Source organism: Oncorhynchus kisutch, linkage group LG3 (assembly GCF_002021735.2).
Source record: "Oncorhynchus kisutch isolate 150728-3 linkage group LG3, Okis_V2, whole genome shotgun sequence".
NCBI lineage: Eukaryota > Metazoa > Chordata > Actinopteri > Salmoniformes > Salmonidae > Oncorhynchus > Oncorhynchus kisutch.
In genome coordinates, this window is record NC_034176.2 from 22,506,896 (window position 1) to 22,525,168 (window position 18,273).

The 18,273-nt window shown below is 42.8% G+C and overlaps 1 protein-coding gene across 3 annotated transcripts in view; it reads left to right on the forward strand.

The window, feature by feature from the left end:
- LOC109877897 (multiple epidermal growth factor-like domains protein 9) overlaps positions 1-18,273 on the forward strand; it is a 45,613-nt gene continuing 27,340 nt past the window's right edge. The window contains exons 1-2 of one of the 3 annotated variants that reach the window (XM_020470138.2): positions 1-743; positions 10,378-10,576. In XM_020470138.2, the coding sequence (XP_020325727.1) occupies positions 191-743; positions 10,378-10,576 (752 nt within the window). In that variant the 5' untranslated portion in view covers positions 1-190. Of the gene's footprint in view, positions 744-1,533; positions 1,677-10,377; positions 10,577-18,273 lie in introns of those variants that run through there. The other 2 variants (XM_020470132.2, XM_031819065.1) reach the window with 2 other exon arrangements.

An 18,273-nucleotide genomic window follows, 5' to 3' on the forward strand; every position in this document is an offset into this window, starting at 1 on the left:
GTTTCATTGCGCTGTGCTAGGCTGAACAGAAAGTGAAGCCAAGAAACTGCGGGTAGTTCGGTTCACAATCACTGAGAATAGCCGCTGAGGACGTTAATGGTGGAGTCGAGTACGCGAGCTAGTCCATTCAGGGAAAGGTCTGAGACAGACCCTACTAAGTAGGGCTTTACATGGAGAGCTGAAATTTAATATGAGGTTAACGACCTTAATGATGTACATATCCCTGGCTTTGCTATTTATTTTGTATATTGGATTTTCTGATGCTGCACCTCGCGTCAACTCCTACGATGCTTCGCCTATCTCCAGGAAGCCTCGCTCAGCCTCCGAGAGCTTGGAACCGCTCTACACCACATTGCCTAATCGTTTACCTGAGGGCAGGTTTGTGCTCGGCCAACTAAATGGGCTCACGCCGTCCCCTACTATTGGTTTCACCGGAGTGGCCAGCAAAACGATACGGGTCTCCACGACTCCTGTCTCGCCAACTGCAACCACCATTCAGCCACCAACAACTGACCCTACAACCCCAAGGCCAAGCACAGAAATGATTTTCAACACTAGAAAAAAAAATACGTTTTTGAGCTCCAGAACATCCAATTCAAGCAAAATATCTGCTGATGGGCAAGCATCAGTTTTTCCTCCAGAAAAAACGAACATGGTCTCCATGGTTTCTCAGCGGACGTCTAATGATGCATGGTCTTCAGATAACATCGATGCATCGATTTCATCCTCCGAGAATGGTCAAGGTGAGTAGCCTATGTTTGCTCTTGGGTGTGATAATAAAATATATAATGTTCTAAGAAGCATGTAATTGTCATTTGATCTTGTGTATTGTACAGAATATCCTTAGACTGCCACACCTGGTTACACGTAATTATAAATAGACTGATATATGAACGGATTGAGTCTCTGGACTTTAATTAATCGCCTCACACATTCACCTAGGTTTGCAGAAATTGCCCTTTTGATGCAGAATCTCAATTCATATGTGGCCAAAGGCCCAGTCAAAACAATGTCGGTATTATGGCTTTTGACGCAGAGCACAGGCGGGCTAAGAAACTGACAGCTTGTAGAAACAATAGATCATGGACCTCAAACCATGGACGGCAGTCTCCTTGTAAAATTATCAAATAACCGAATGATCCATATTAATTACAACATTCCAGTTCAATATTTACCAATTGCGCAATATGAATAGGCTATAGGCTACGTTTTGTGCTCACAGAGATGTTGCCCTTATTCTGAGGTAGGCTATGTGACAAGTGTGTCAGATATTATGGTGATTGGATAGGAGGGGACGGCATTTAAGCAATGTTTTTAGTTATCCATTCCCAGACTTCTCCTTGTCCGCATAAAACCATGAGATTGTATTTTTCATACAAGCAGACAATAACACATGTCCGTTTGGATAGTGGTCTGATCCCTTTGTGTCTATTCAACATCCTTAGACCACGGAAGAGGGATAGGGGAATGTGCTACTCCGCATCCAATCAAAATGACCAGATCAAGACATGAATGAGCCAGCACTGCTATATGTTCAGCGGCTTGTCTCTCACCTCCGCTGCTTCGCTATTCGTATGCATCGCAGATGATAAACGTCCCGACAGAGCCTTTGTGGAGTTTGGGGTGGGCAACACTTGTGAAATAGCTATTTGTCACTGTATAAAATGGCCTCCCAGGTGAGTATCAGGGGACTATGAAATTATGCGCAGCCACCAGTCCGATTTGGGGGTAGTTAACTAGTCAGCGATTCTACAACCTTGTCGAGGCTCCGTTGTTTTCGGGTAAAGGTCACTCTGATAACAATATCAACAACCTGGGTTAATGCCTCACCTCACTGACACAAATTCTCTTCCTGATGGAACACATTTCTGCTGTGTCACTGTTAGTGTGTTGACATGTAATGTCTTTCTTTTTACCGCTCCCAATCATTCAATGAAAATCATGGTGATAAAATATCACATTCTATGCTTCCCACATGTTCTGGAGTTTAAAGCACAGTAGCCTACAGTTGGAGAGGTGGTACCACCCTCCCATGTTTTTTGTTAGTAGAATAAACACTGTCATAGGAGGGTGTGTAACTTCAGACAGAGGTCATTTTACAGCAGCAGGTTGTTTTGAATCATCTCTGTCACATGTGTCCGTCTGCATACTTGAACCATGCAGCCACACTGCTTCACTTTGATGGAACTAATTGCTATGAGGAAGATGGACATTTCCTCATCTCCTTTTTTCACTGTGCTTACATTTCCTCATCTCCTTTTTTCACTGTGCTTACATTTCCTCATCTCCTTTTTTCACTGTGCTAACATTTCCTCATCTCCTTTTTTCACTGTGCTAACATTTCCTCATCTCCTTTTTTCACTGTGCTTACATTTCCTCATCTCCTTTTTTCACTGTGCTTACATTTCCTCATCTCCTTTTTTCACTGTGCTTACATTTCCTCATCTCCTTTTTTCACTGTGCTAACATTTCCTCATCTCCTTTTTTCACTGTGCTAACATTTCCTCATCTCCTTTTTTCACTGTGCTAACATTTCCTCATCTCCTTTTTTCACTGTGCTTACATTTCCTCATCTCCTTTTTTCACTGTGCTTACATTTCCTCATCTCCTTTTTTCACTGTGCTTACATTTCCTCATCTCCTTTTTTCACTGTGCTTACATTTCCTCATCTCCTTTTTTCACTGTGCTTACATTTCCTCATCTCCTTTTTTCACTGTGCTTACATTTCCTCATCTCCTTTTTTCACTGTGCTTACATTTCCTCATCTCCTTTTTTCACTGTGCTTACATTTCCTCATCTCCTTTTTTCACTGTGCTTACATTTCCTCATCTCCTTTTTTCACTGTGCTAACATTTCCTCATCTCCTTTTTTCACTGTGCTAACATTTCCTCATCTCCTTTTTTCACTGTGCTAACATTTCCTCATCTCCTTTTTTCACTGTGCTTACATTTCCTCATCTCCTTTTTTCACTGTGCTTACATTTCCTCATCTCCTTTTTTCACTGTGCTTACATTTCCTCATCTCCTTTTTTCACTGTGCTTACATTTATTTCCTCATCTCCTTTTTTCACTGTGCTTACATTTCCTCATCTCCTTTTTTCACTGTGCTTACATTTCCTCATCTCCTTTTTTCACTGTGCTTACATTTCCTCATCTCCTTTTTTCACTGTGCTTACATTTCCTCATCTCCTTTTTTCACTGTGCTTACATTTCCTCATCTCCTTTTTTCACTGTGCTTACATTTCCTCATCTCCTTTTTTCACTGTGCTTACATTTCCTCATCTCCTTTTTTCACTGTGCTTACATTTCCTCATCTCCTTTTTTCACTGTGCTTACATTTCCTCATCTCCTTTTTTCACTGTGCTTACATTTCCTCATCTCCTTTTTTCACTGTGCTTACATTTCCTCATCTCCTTTTTTCACTGTGCTAACATTTCCTCATCTCCTTTTTTCACTGTGCTAACATTTCCTCATCTCCTTTTTTCACTGTGCTTACATTTCCTCATCTCCTTTTTTCACTGTGCTTACATTTCCTCATCTCCTTTTTTCACTGTGCTTACATTTCCTCATCTCCTTTTTTCACTGTGCTTACATTTCCTCATCTCCTTTTTTCACTGTGCTTACATTTCCTCATCTCCTTTTTTCACTGTGCTTTACATTTCCCCTCAAACCAATTTTCTGCTGCTTTGAAATTGAACACAGACATCAGTCATGTGCACATTTCCTCTGCACACACATGACATGGGTTTTTGATCCTCCATTCTTATACTATGTGGTTTGCACCTGTACTTATTATTGCATAATTTGGTTCCAAGGTTAACCTCTCTTCCTCCGTGCTTTGTGCCCAGATAGGAAGTGACGAGTAACTTGTGATGGATCCTACAGTAGCTCAGTGCTATTTATTTGTGTGTAACATGGTTATAATTGTGTGTGTGAGAGAGAGAGGGAGCTGCACGGCCCTAGATCTCAGAGTCTTGGGTGTGATCTTGGCTGACAGTTGTGCAGGGAAGATGACTTCAGTGAACAAACGGAAAGCTGACAGTGCTCTCCATGCTTGCATAACCGTGCCCTTTCCCTATTACATAAAGCTGGAACAGTGGCCAGAGATGGAGGGCTAATCTGAGGAGGAGGCGACTGTTTCAGAAAATGACATTAAGTCGTCTCGAATGGCCAAGCTGATGTCTGAGAAGATGGCACAACAATAGAGTACAGTGTTCTGAAAGTTTGAAGGTGTTTACAGATGTTCCGCTGTAAACTGCAATTGAACTCAAATCAAATCAAATCAAATTTATTTATATAGCCCTTCGTACATCAGCTGATATCTCAAAGTGCTGTACAGAAACCCAGCCTAAAACCCCAAACAGCAAGCAATGCAGGTGGAGAAGCACGGTGGCTAGGAAAAACTCCCTAGAAAGGCCAATACCTAGGAAGAAACCTAGAGAGGAACCAGGCTATGTGGGGTGGCCAGTCCTCTTCTGGCTGTGCCGGGTGGAGATTATAACAGAACATGGTCAAGATGTTCAATGTTCATAAATGACCAGCATGGTCGAATAATAATAAGGCAGAACAGTTGAAACTAGAGCAGCAGCACAGTCAGGTGGAAGTTGAAACTGGAGCAGCAGCATGGCCAGGTAGACTGGGGACAGCAAGGAGTCATCATGTCAGGTAGTCCTGGGGCATGGTCCTAGGGCTCAGGTCAGTTGAAACTGGAACAGCAGCATGGCCAGGTGGACTGGGGACAGCAAGGAGTCATCATGTCAGGTAGTCCTGGGGCATGGTCCTAGGGCTCAGGTCCTCCGAGAGAGAGAAAGAAAGAGAGAAGGAGAGAATTAGAGAACGCACACTTAGATTCACACAGGACACCGAATAGGACAGGAGAAGTACTCCAGATATAACAAACTGACCCCAGCCCCCCGACACATAAACTACTGCAGCATAAATACTGGAGGCTGAGACAGGAGGGGTCAGGAGACACTGTGGCCCCATCCGAGGACACCCCCGGACAGGGCCAAACAGGAAGGATATAACCCCACCCACTTTGCCAAAGCACAGCCCCCACACCACTAGAGGGATATCTTCAACCACCAACTTACCATCCTGAGACAAGGCTGAGTATAGCCCACAAAGATCTCCGCCACGGCACAACCCAAGGGGGGGGGGGGCGCCAACCCAGACAGGATGACCACAACAGTGAATCAACCCACTCAGGTGACGCACCCCCTCCAGGGACGGCATGAGAGAGCCCCAGCAAGCCAGTGACTCAGCCCCTGTAATAGGGTTAGAGGCAGAGAATCCCAGTGGAAAGAGGGGAACCGGCCAGGCAGAGACAGCAAGGGCGGTTCGTTGCTCCAGAGCCTTTCCGTTCACCTTCCCACTCCTGGGCCAGACTACACTCAATCATATGACCCACTGAAGAGATGAGTCTTCAGTAAAGACTTAAAGGTTGAGACCGAGTTTGCGTCTCTGACATGGGTAGGCAGACCGTTCCATAAAAATGGAGCTCTATAGGAGAAAGCCTTGCCTCCAGCTGTTTGCTTAGAAATTCTAGGGACAATTAGGAGGCCTGCGTCTTGTGACCGTAGCGTACGTATAGGTATGTACGGCAGGACCAAATCAGAGAGATAGGTAGGAGCAAGCCCATGTAATGCTTTGTAGGTTAGCAGTAAAACCTTGAAATCAGCCCTTGCTTTGACAGGAAGCCAGTGTAGAGAGGCTAGCACTGGAGTAATATGATCAAATTTTTTGGTTCTAGTCAGGATTCTAGCAGCCGTATTTAGCACTAACTGAAGTTTATTTAGTGCTTTATCCGGGTAGCCGGAAAATAGAGCATTGCAGTAGTCTAACCTAGAAGTGACAAAAGCATGGATTAATTTTTCTGCATCATTTTTGGACAGAAAGTTTCTGATTTTTGCAATGTTACGTAGATGGAAAAAAGCTGTCCTCGAAATAGTCTTGATATGTTCTTCAAAAGAGAGATCAGGGTCCAGAGTAACGCCGAGGTCCTTCACAGTTTTATTTGAGACGACTGTACAACCATTAAGATTAATTGTCAGATTCAACAGAAGATCTCTTTGTTTCTTGGGACCTAGAACAAGCATCTCTGTTTTGTCCGAGTTTAATAGTAGAAAGTTTGCAGCCATCCACTTCCTTATGTCTGAAACACATGCTTCTAGCGAGGGCAATTTTGGGGCTTCACCATGTTTCATTGAAATGTACAGCTGTGTGTCATCCGCATAGCAGTGAAAGTTTACATTATGTTTTCGAATAACATCCCCAAGAGGTAAAATATATAGTGAAAACAATAGTGGTCCTAAAACGGAACCTTGAGGAACACCGAAATTTACAGTTGATTTGTCAGAGGACAAACCATTCACAGAGACAAACTGATATCTTTCCGACAGATAAGATCTAAACCAGGCCAGAACATGTCCGTGTAGACCAATTTGGGTTTCCAATCTCTCCAAAAGAATGTGGTGATCGATGGTATCAAAAGCAGCACTAAGGTCTAGGAGCACGAGGACAGATGCAGAGCCTCGGTCCGATGCCATTAAAATGTCATTTACCACCTTCACAAGTGCCGTCTCAGTGCTATGATGGGGTCTAAAACCAGACTGAAGCATTTCGTATACATTGTTTGTCTTCAGGAAGGCAGTGAGTTGCTGCGCAACAGCCTTCTCTAAAATTTTTGAGAGGAATGGAAGATTCGATATAGGCCGATAGTTTTTTATATTTTCTGGGTCAAGGTTTGGCTTTTTCAAGAGAGGCTTTATTACTGCCACTTTTAGTGAGTTTGGTACACATCCAGTGGATAGAGAGCCGTTTATTATGTTCAACATAGGAGGGCCAAGCACAGGAAGCAGCTCTTTCAGTAGTTTAGTTGGAATAGGGTCCAGTATGCAGCTTGAAGGTTTAGAGGCCATGATTATTTTCATCATTGTGTCAAGAGATATAGTACTAAAACACTTGAGCGTCTCTCTTGATCCTAGGTCCTGGCAGAGTTGTGCAGACTCAGGACAACTGAGGTTTGGAGGAATACGCAGGTTTAAAGAGGAGTCCGTAATTTGCTTTCTAATAATCATAATCTTTTCCTCAAAGAAGTTCATGAGTTTATCACTGCTAAAGTGAAAGTCATCCTCTCTTGGGGAATGCTGCTTTTTAGTTAGCTTTGCGACAGTATTAAAAAGGAATTTCGGATTGTTCTTATTTTCCTCAATTAAGTTAGAAAAATAGGATGATCAAGCAGCAGTAAGGGCTCTACGGTACTGCACGGTACCGTCCTTCCAAGCTAGTCGGAAGACTTCCAGTTTGGTGTGGCGCCATTTCCGTTCCAATTTTCTGGAAGCTTGCTTCAGAGCTCGGGTATTTTCTGTGTACCAGGGAGCTAGTTTCTTATGAGACATTTTTTTTGTTTTTAGGGGTGCAACTGCATCTAGGGTATTGCGCAGGGTTAGATTGAGATCCTCAGTTAGGTGGTTAACTGATTTTTGTCCTCTGGCGTCCTTGGGTAGGCAGAGGGAGTCTGGAAGGGCATCAAGGAATCTTTGTGTTGTCTGTGAATTTATAGCACGACTTTTGATGTTCCTTGGTTGGGGTCTAAGCAGATTATTTGTTGCAATTGCAAACGTAATAAAATGGTGGTCCGATAGTCCAGGATTATGAGGAAAAACATTAAGATCCACCACATTTATTCCATGGGACAAAACTAGGTCCAGCGTATGACTGTGACAGTGAGTGGGTCCAGAGACATGTTGGACAAAACCCACTGAGTCGATGATGGCTCTGAAAGCCTTTTGGAGTGGGTCTGTGGACTTTTCCATGTGAATATTAAAGTCACCAAAGATTAGAATATTATCTGCTATGACTACAAGGTCCGATAGGAATTCAGGGAACTCAGTGAGAAACGCTGTATATGGCCCAGGAGGCCTGTAAACAGTAGCTATAAAAAGTGATTGAGTAGGCTGCATAGATTTCATGACTAGAAGCTCAAAAGACGAAAATGTCATTTTTTTTTTTGTAAATTGAAATTTGCTATCGTAAATGTTAGCAACACCTCCGCCTTTGCGGGATGCACGGGGGATATGGTCACTAGTGTAGCCAGGAGGTGAGGCCTCATTTAAAACAGTAAATTCATCAGGCTTAAGCCATGTTTCAGTCAGGCCAATCACATCAAGATTATGATCAGTGATTAGTTCATTGACTATAATTGCCTTTGAAGTAAGGGATCTAACATTAAGTAGCCCTATTTTGAGATGTGAGGTATCATGATCTCTTTCAGTAATGACAGGAATGGAGGTGGTCTTTATCCTAGTGAGATTGCTAAGGCGAACACCGCCATGTTTAGTTTTGCCCAACCTAGGTCGAGGCACAGACACGGTCTCAATGGTGATAGCTGAGCTGACTACACTGACTGTGCTAATGGCAGACTCCACTATGCTGGCAGGCTAGCTAACAGCCTGCTGCCTGGCCTGCACCCTATTTCATTGTGGAGCTAGAGGAGTTAGAGCCCTGTCTATGTTGGTAGATAAGATGAGAGCACCCCTCCAGCTAGGATGGAGTCCGTCACTCCTCAGCAGGTCAGGCTTGGTCCTGTTTGTGGGTGAGTCCCAGAAAGAGGGCCAATTATCTACAAATTCTAACTTTTGGGAGGGGCAGAAAACAGTTTTCAACCAGCGATTGAGTTGTGAGACTCTGCTGTAGAGCTCATCACTCCCCCTAACTGGGAGGGGGCCAGAGACAATTACTCGATGCCGACACATCTTTCTAGCTGATATGCACGCAGAAGCTATGTTGCGCTTAGTGATTTCTGACTGTTTCATCCTAACATCGTTGGTGCCGACGTGGATAACAATATCTCTATACTCTCTACACTCGCCAGTTTTAGCTTTAGCCAGCACCATCTTCAGATTAGCCTTAACGTCGGTAGCCCTGCCCCCGGGTAAACAGTGTATGATCGCTGGATGATTCGCTTTAAGTCTAATACTGCGGGTAGTGGAGTCGCCAATGACTAGAGTTTTCAATTTGTCAGAGCTAATGGTGGGAAGCTTCGGCGTCTCAGACCCCGTAACGGGAGGAGTAGAGACCAGAGAAGAATCGGCCTCTGACTCCGACCCGCTGCTTAATGGGGAAAACCGGTTGAAAGTTTCTGTCGGCTGAATGAGCGACACCGGTTGAGCGTTCCTACAGCATTTCCTTCCAGAAACCGTGAGAAAGTTGTCCGGCTGCGGGGACTGTGCCAGGGGATTTACACTACTATCTGTACTTACTGGTGCCACAGACGCTATTTCATCCTTTCCTACACTGAAATTACCCTTGCCTAACGATTGCGTCTGAAGCTGGGCTTGCAGCACAGCTATCCTCGCCGTAAGCCGAGTACAGCGGCTGCAATTAGAAGTCATCATGTTAATGTTACTACTTAGCTTCGGCTGTTGGAGGTCCTGACGAATCGTGTCCAGATAAAGCGTCCGGAGTGAAAAAGTTGAGGAAAAAATAAATAAATATATGAACGGTAATTAAAAAGTGAAAACCGTAAAGTTGTCAGGTAGCAAAACAGGTTAGCAACAAAACGCACAGCAACTCGAAAACAAGCCTGCAAGTTGTGACCGGAAATGACGTAAAGAAAGTGCCTTCCGTTGATTTGATTTGATTGATATTTAATCTTTTGGCACCTCGAGTCAGTGGCACCACCAACCGTGCCGCTTGTAAAACAGTACCCTGTTGGATCATAGGGGACACTTCTATTTCAAACCCATCATTCACAGTTTCAATCTCCTACACGGACCATGCAAGGACAAGCAACCTAGTCAACACACTATCAATGTCCAACTGTTCATTTTCACTAGTCATGTGTATAATATGACACATATTCAACAATTAACCATTTCCACAATCCTCTGTTTTGTTCTCAGCTTTCAATGTACAATATTTTATAATGGTTTACAGTATGCAGCAGCCCTGCCTGCTTCCCACATCATTCCTGGAAATTAGACTGTGTGAATAACAGCAACCTGTCTCCTCTCCTGTAAGAACAGCCCACATGTGCTCAACACCACACCAATGGCAGCCTGGTATTTCCTCTGCATGTCATTACTCTGTTTTTTCTGGGAGATACAACAGTCATCTCATACTCCAACAACAGCAGTCTGTATCCTACCACATCCACTGCATCCTCCTCCTTCCCCTCCATCTCTCTCTGAGAAACAGTCAGACTCTATGCTCATCATGCCTGAGCTCAAATAAATAATACATGCCCACTTAGCAGAGTCTACACGGTCATGCAGATATCTGGCGCCTCTCATTGTGTGTGTGTGTATTTACAGAATATCCTAGTGGTGGTGTAATATAACAGTCTCCCCCTCTTTCTTGCTGTCTGTCCCTGCAGAGTCTCTGTGTAACTGCAGCAGTGAGGGGGCTCTAGATGTGGATGACTGTGACAAGAAGACAGGTCAGTGTTTCTGCATGTCAGGGTACACTGGGCTGCTTTGTGAGGACTGTGAGGAAGGACACTTCACCAATGGCACCACCGGCTGCATACCCTGTGGCTGTGACTCCTACGGAGCTGTCAACCACCTCTGTGACAGGTAAGAGCTCTCGCTTCCCATTGGCACTAATGGCACTGGGAATGAAACACTAGACACCTATTTTCATTTGATTTAACTAGGCAAGTCAGTTAACCTCTCTGGGATATGTGGGACGGTAGCGTCCCACCTCGCCAACAGCCAGTGAAAGTGCAGGGCGCCAAATTCAAAACAACTAAAATCTCATAATTAAAATTCCTCAAGCATACAAGTATTTTACACCATTTTAAAGATAACATTCTCGTTAATCCAGCCACAGTATCTGATAAAAAAAAAATGCTTTACAGCGAAAGCACCACAAACGATTGTTAGGTCACCACCAACTCACAGAAAAACACAGCCATTTTTCCAGCCAAAGAGAGGAGTCACAAAAAGCACAAATAGAGATAAGAATTTATCACTAACCTTTGATCTTCATCAGATGACACTCATAGGACTTCATGTTACACAATACATGTTTTGTTCGTGAAAAAGTGCATATTTATATAAAAAAATCTCATTTTACATTGGCGCGTTACGTTCAGTAGTTCTGAAACATGCGGTGATTGTGCAGAGAGCCACATCAATTCACAGAAATACTCACCATAAATGTTGATGAAAATACAAGTGTTATACATGGAATTAGAGATATACTTCTCCTTAACCGCTGTGTCAGATTTCAAAAAAGCTTTACCGAAAAAGCAAACCATGCAATAATCTGAGTACAGCGTTCAGACAACAAAGCAGCCAAAAATATATCTGCCATATTGTGTAGTCAACATTATTCAGAAATAGCATTATATATTCACTTACCTTTGATCTTCATCGGAATGCACTCACAGGAATCCCAGTTCCACAATAAATGTTGCATTTGTTCGATAAAGTTAATAATTTATGTCCAAATAGCTTCTTTTGTTAAAGGAGCATTCAGGTTCAACCGAACGTTGGACGAAAAGTTCAAAAAGTTATATTACAGCCCGTAGAAACTCGTCAAACTAAGTATAGAATCAATCTTTAGGATGTTTTTATCATGAATGTTCAATAATGTTCCAACCAGAGAATTCCAATGTCTGTAGAAAAGCAACTCTCTCGTGACCACACCTTAGAGCCTGTGGCACTCTGCCAGACACCTGGCTCAATCCCCTCTCATTCGCCCCCACTTCACTGTAGAAGCCTGAAACAACGTTATAAAGACTTGACATCTAGTGGAAGCCTTAGGAAGTGCAATATGACCCCATTTACACAGTATATTGGAATGGCAAAGAGTTGAAAAACTACAAGCCTCAGATTTCCCAATTCCGGGTTGGATTTTTCTCAGGTTGGATTTTTCTCAGGTTTTCTCCTGCCATATGAGTTCTGTTATACTCAGACATCATTCAAACCGTTTTAGAAACTTCAGAGTGTTTTCTATCCAATACTACTAATAATATGCATATATTAGCAACTGGGACAGAGTAGCAGGCAGTTTACTTTGGGCACCTTATTCATCCAAGCTACTCAATACTGTCCCCCTGTCACCAAGAAGTTAAGAACAAATTCTTATTTACAATGACTGCCTACCAAAAGGCCTCCTGCGGGGACGGGGGCCTGGGATTAAAAATAAATATAATATATATAATACAATATAATTATTGTATTAATTATTGGACAAAACACACATCACACAACAAGAGACAACACTACATAAAGAGAGACCCAAGACAACAACATAGCAAGGCAGCAACATAACAACATGGGAGCAGCACAACATGGTACAAATTTTTATTTGGCACAGACAACAGCACAAAGGGCAAGAAGGTAGAGACAACAATACATCATACTTAGCAGCCACACATGGTCAATAGGAGTGCCCATGATTGAGTCTTTGAATGAAGAGATTGAGATAAAACTGTCCAGTTTGAGAGTTTGTTGCAGCTCGTTCCTTTTGCTAGCTGCAGAGAACTGAAAAGAGGAGCGACCCAGCGATGTGTGTGTGCTTTGGGGACCTTTAACAGAATGTGACTGGCAGAACGGATGTTGTTTGTGGAGGATGAGGGCTGCAGTAGATATCTCAGATAGGGGAGAGTGAGGCCTAAAGAGTTTTATAAATAAGCATCAACCAGTGGGTCTTGCAACAGGTATACCGAGATGACCAGTTTAGAGGACTATAGAGTGCAGTGATGTGTCCTATAAGGAGCATTGGTGGCAAATCTGATGGTCGAATGGTGAAGAACATCTAGCCGCTCGAATGCACCCTTACCTGCCGATCTATAAATTATGTCTCCGTAATCTAGCATGGGTAGGATGGTCATCTGAATTAGGGTTAGTTTGGCAGCTGGGGTGAAAGAAGAGCGATGACGATAGAAGAAACCAAGTCTAGATGTTACTTAAGCCTGCAGCTTTGATATGTGCTGAGAGAAGGACAGCGCACCGTCTCGCCATACTCCCAAGTACTTGTATGAGGTGACTACCTCAAGCTCTAAACTCGCAGAGGTAGTAATCACACCTGTGGAAAGAGGAGCATTCTTCTTACCAAACCACATGACCTTTGTTTTGGAGGTGTTCAGAACAAGGTTAAGGGCAGAGAAAGCTTATTGGACACGAAGAAATCTTTGTTGTAGAGCATTTAACACAAAATCTAGGGAGGGGCCAGCTGAGTATAAGACTGTATCATCTGCATATAAATGGATGAGAGAGCTTCCTACTACCTGCACTATGTTTTTGATGTAAATTAAGAAGAGCGTGGAGCCTAGGATCGAGCCTTGGGGTACTTCCTTGGTGACGGGCAGTGACTGAGAGGGCAGAGTTTCTGACTTTATACCCTGCACTTGTTGAGAGCGGTAGTTAGCGAACCAGGCCAAAGAACTCTCATAGACACCAATACTCCGTAGCCGGCCCACAAGAATGGAATGGTCTGCCGTATCAAAAAAGCAGCACAATATTGCTTAGAATCAAGGGCAACGTTGACATCATTGAGGACCTTAAAGGTTGCAGTGACGCATCCATAATCTGAGCAGAAACCAGATTGCATACCCGAGAGAATAGTATAGACATCTAGAAAGACAGTTAGTTGATTATTGACAAGTTTTTCCATCACTTTTGATAAACAGGGCAAAATAGAAATAGGCCTATAACAGTTAGGATCAGCTTAATCTCCCCCTTAAATATTGGATGAACTGTGACTGGTGTCCAAGCAATGGGAACCTCTCCAGAGAGGATGGACATAGGGCAGCAACCTTAAAAAAGAAAGGGTCTAAACCATCTGACCCAGATGTTTTTTGGGGGTCAAGTTTAAGGAGCTCCTTTAGCACCTCAGACTCAGTGACTGCCTGCAGGGAGAAACATGGCAGGGGGAAAAGAGGGAGAAGCATCGGAGATAGTCACATTAGAAGGGGTGGGAGATGAGGAAATGTTGGACGGGCAAGGAGGCATGGCTGAGTCAAATATTAATCCTGACTTAATGAAGTGGTGATTTTAAAGAGCTCAGCCATGTGCTTCTTGTCAGTAACAACCACATCATCAACATTAAGGGACATGGGCAGCTGTGAGGAGGAGGGTTTATTCTCCAGGTCTTTAACTGTTTTCCAGAACTTCTTGGGGTTAGACCCACAGAGAGAGAACTGCTCATTAAAGTAACTAACTTTGGCCTTCCGGATAGCCTGAGTGCGCTTATTTCTCATTTGCCTGAACGAGAGCCAGTCATCCTGAGTATGGTAGTGCCGAGCCTTTCTCCAAATGGAATTCTTGAGATGAAGAAACTCTGCAAGATCACGGTCGCCCCAGGGGCTGAACCTGTTTTTAATTCTCATGTTCTTTATGTTGGCATGTTTGTTAACAATATCAAAAAAGAAGGTCCAAGTGTCTGACAGGGGGCTCAAGCTGATTTTATACCATTTTACAGAGGCGACTTCATGAAGGAAGACTTGCTAATTAAAGTTTTTTTATCAAGCGTCTATGACAAATTAGGACAGGTCGTTTCACTGAGCACCCATTACGAACACAGGCTGTAAAACAGTGATCACTAAGGTCATTACAGAAAACACCAGACTGATCAGGATTATTTGTGAGGATAACATCGAGGAGAATAGCCTTTTCTGGGTGTTTGAAGTCATACCTTGTGGGATTGGTAATAATCTGAGGAAGAGTTGGGGAGTCCCATTGCTTTAGGACTTGGTCATGTGGTTTAAGCGTGTCCCAGTTTAGGTCACCTAGCAGGACAAATTCAGACCTAGAGTAAGGGGCCAGGAGAGAGCTTTGAGCAGGTAGGGTACAGGCCGGTGCTGATGGAGGACGACAGCACCCAGCAACAGTCAACAAAGAGCTATTTGAAAGGATATTTATAGCTACTAGCTACCAAGCCAGAATTAATTGACATTTTTGAGTCCATATATACTGCATCTTTGGCAAAAATTCAGGAAGATGTAGTTTAGAAGTCAAATCTGTTTGAATAACTGATTTAGCAGACACTGTTGTGCATAAAGATACTGTTCTGAAATGTACATTTATCTTGTCACACAGGAAGTTGTAGAGTTCGAACTGCTCCAAATAGCTAGTGTTTATGATATACCGGATCCATCATGCGGAGTCATTATCCACCTGGTCTTGTTCAGCAGCCTGGCCAGCCAGGCCACCATACCCCTGGCCTTTGTAGGAAGAGACAGTGGGGCTGCCATACCTCTGTTGGTTCTCATATCTTGAACTAAACAACACAATGCCCCAGATGCAGCCTTACAGTTTGTGGGAAAGAGTGTGACTTGGAGAGAGGCAGCGTGTGTAGCTTAGGAACATGGTAAAAATAGCTGTCATATTTTTTACTTTAAACCTTGAAAGAGATGTGGCTGGTCAGAAATCTGAGTAAACATCCTTGAAATCCGTGTGTTTCTAATGCCTAGTGGCAGTGAATCAGCTGTCAGAATATACAGCAGGTTGGGCCTCCCGAATGGCGCAGTGGTCTAAGGCGTCACTATAGACCCGGGTTTGATCTCAGGCTGTGTCACAATTGGTTGTGACCGGGAGTCCCATAAGGTGGCGCACAATTGGCCTAGTGTCATCCGGGTTAAGGGAGGGTTTGGCAGGGGGGCTTTACTTGGCTCATCATGCTCTGGCGACTGCTTGTGGCTGGCCATGCGTCTGCAGACTGACTTCAATTGTCAGTTGAACGGTGTTTCCTCCAAAACATTGGTGCTGCTGGCTTCCAGGTTAAGCGAGCGGGTGTTAAGTACGGATTGGCGTGTCATGTTTCGGAGGACGCATGACTCAACGCCTCTCCTGAGCCCGTTGGGGAGTTGCAGCGTTGAGACAAGATTGTAATTGGATTGCAGTTGCATATCATGAAATTGGGGAGAAAGAGGGTCAAATACAGTTACTGATTTCTTTTGATTTTCCCATGATGTCAAGCAAAGAGGCACTGAGTTTGAAGGTAGGCCTTGAAATACATCCACATACACCTCCAATTGACTCAAATTATGTCAATTAGCCTATCAGAAGCTTCTAAAGCCATGACATCATTTTCTGGAATTTTCCAAGCTGTTTAAAGGCACAGTCAATTTAGTGTATGTAAACTTCTGACCCACTGGAATTGTGATTCAATGAATTCTAAGTTAAATAATCGGTCTGTAAACAATTGTTGGAAAAATGACTTGTGTCATGCACAAAGTAGATGTCCTAACCGACTTGCCAAAACTATAGTTTGTTAACAAGACATTTGTGGAGTGGTTGAAAAATGAGTTTTAATGACTCCAACCTAAGTGTATGTAAACTTCCGACTTCAACTGTATATATATATATTTATTTAATATACAGCAGGTCAACAACCTGTAGCTTTATATTTTATTGTGCCAAAGTAAGTCTATGACAAACATTCAGAACATTCAACATGTATGTTGCTGTTTTATACATGAATGTAAGGATATACAGTACATAGGACTCACATTGTAGGATTAGGGTTACAAAGGGAGGGTATATTACTAAACTTTAAAAGTTTACCTGTAAACCAGACTTTTGGTAACTTTCAAGTTTTTATTTTATCAGATGACATCTAGTGGCCTTTGAGTACCTCAAATTATCACAGGTGTCTGTAATTTTATCTGGCCCTCTGTGTGGCCTTATCACATGTAAAGTATATATAAAATACTCAAATAAGATTTGAAAATAATAAATAGAATGACAAAGCTGTGAAACATTATCCTAAGTAAAAACCATAAACTTAGTGAGTACCAAATGAGGGTTTCAACGTTAAATATCCTTAACATTTTTTTAAGGCACTTTTTTATTTATTTTACTATGTCAATATGTTTTGGCACCAAACTGGTGGCAGTTGTGAACAGTTGGAAGAGTTGCAGAGTTCATTGAAGATAATTCCGTTGTTGATTAGGTGCTTTTTTCAATAAGGCTATTTTCTCTTGAACCATATGGTCTATCCACTAGAAACAATATGGACACAGATATAAAATAATAACTTTTAAAACGTTATTCAAGTATACAATACCAAAGTTACCATAGATTAACTGTTATTTACCAAAATGACAGAAGATTCCAGTATATTTGGTAAATTACCAGTAGCTTTGCAACCCTATGTAGAATAAAAATGTCCACCTTTTGCCTCATTCTCTCATTTACCACAAAAAAATGAATCAATACAGCAGGGATCATCAACTAGGTTCAGCCGCAGGACGATTTTTTTTTCTTGAGCAGATGGTCAGGGGGCCGGAACAGAATTACAAATAAGTTTTAGTCTGCAAATTGACCACAAGAAGCCCAAACATATTGACTAAAACATAACCATTTCAAACCATGTTTACATTTGTATAGGATCCAATATCTCTCTATTATGCATGGGAATAATTTTGGAAAATTATACTTTGGAACAGATTTCCATAATTAGAAATCACTTAGAGCTGATTTGCTGGTGTTTTTAATGTCTTATGTCCAACAAAAAATAAAAAAGTCTCATCTCTGCTCTGGAAGAGGAGTTCTACTGAGATATCAGCAGAACTCCTTTCCCAGTAGAGGCTGATATCTCAGTAGAACTCCTCTTCCATTAGAGGCTGATATCTCAGTAGAACTCCTCTTCCATTAGAGAGGCTGATATCTCAGTAGAACTCCTTTCCCAGTAGAGGCTGATATCTCAGTAGAACTCCTCTTCCATTAGAGAGGCTGATATCTCAGTAGAACTCCTCTTCCATTAGAGAGGCTGATATCTCAGTAGAACTCCTCTTCCATTAGAGAGGCTGATATCTCAGTAGAACTCCTCTTCCATTAGAGAGGCTGATATCTCAGTAGAACTCCTCTTCCATTAGAGAGGCTGATATCTCAGTAGAACTCCTCTTCCATTAGAGAGGCTGATATCTCAGTAGAACTCCTCTTCCATTAGAGAGGCTGATATCTCAGTAGAACTCCTCTTCCATTAGAGAGGCTGATATCTCAGTAGAACTCCTCTTCCAATAGATTTATTTTTAAAAATAGTGCTGAAAAAAAAATCACTTGCAGGCAGCCAGTTGGGGAACCCTGCAGTATAGATCAAGTGAGAAGTGGGTAAAGGATCAACTAGGCCAGGGGGTTATTCTGAGGGCAGGGACATATGGGGCTAGCCCTGCCCTCACACAATAATACTACTACACATAATATGATCCTGCTCAGACAGTCTGAGCCAACAGTGCTAACCCAGCTAATGTAGCAGTGGTCTAACCTAGGCCAGGCCAGCTCTCTCCCAGCTGGTAAGCACTGTGATTTACACAGATTAG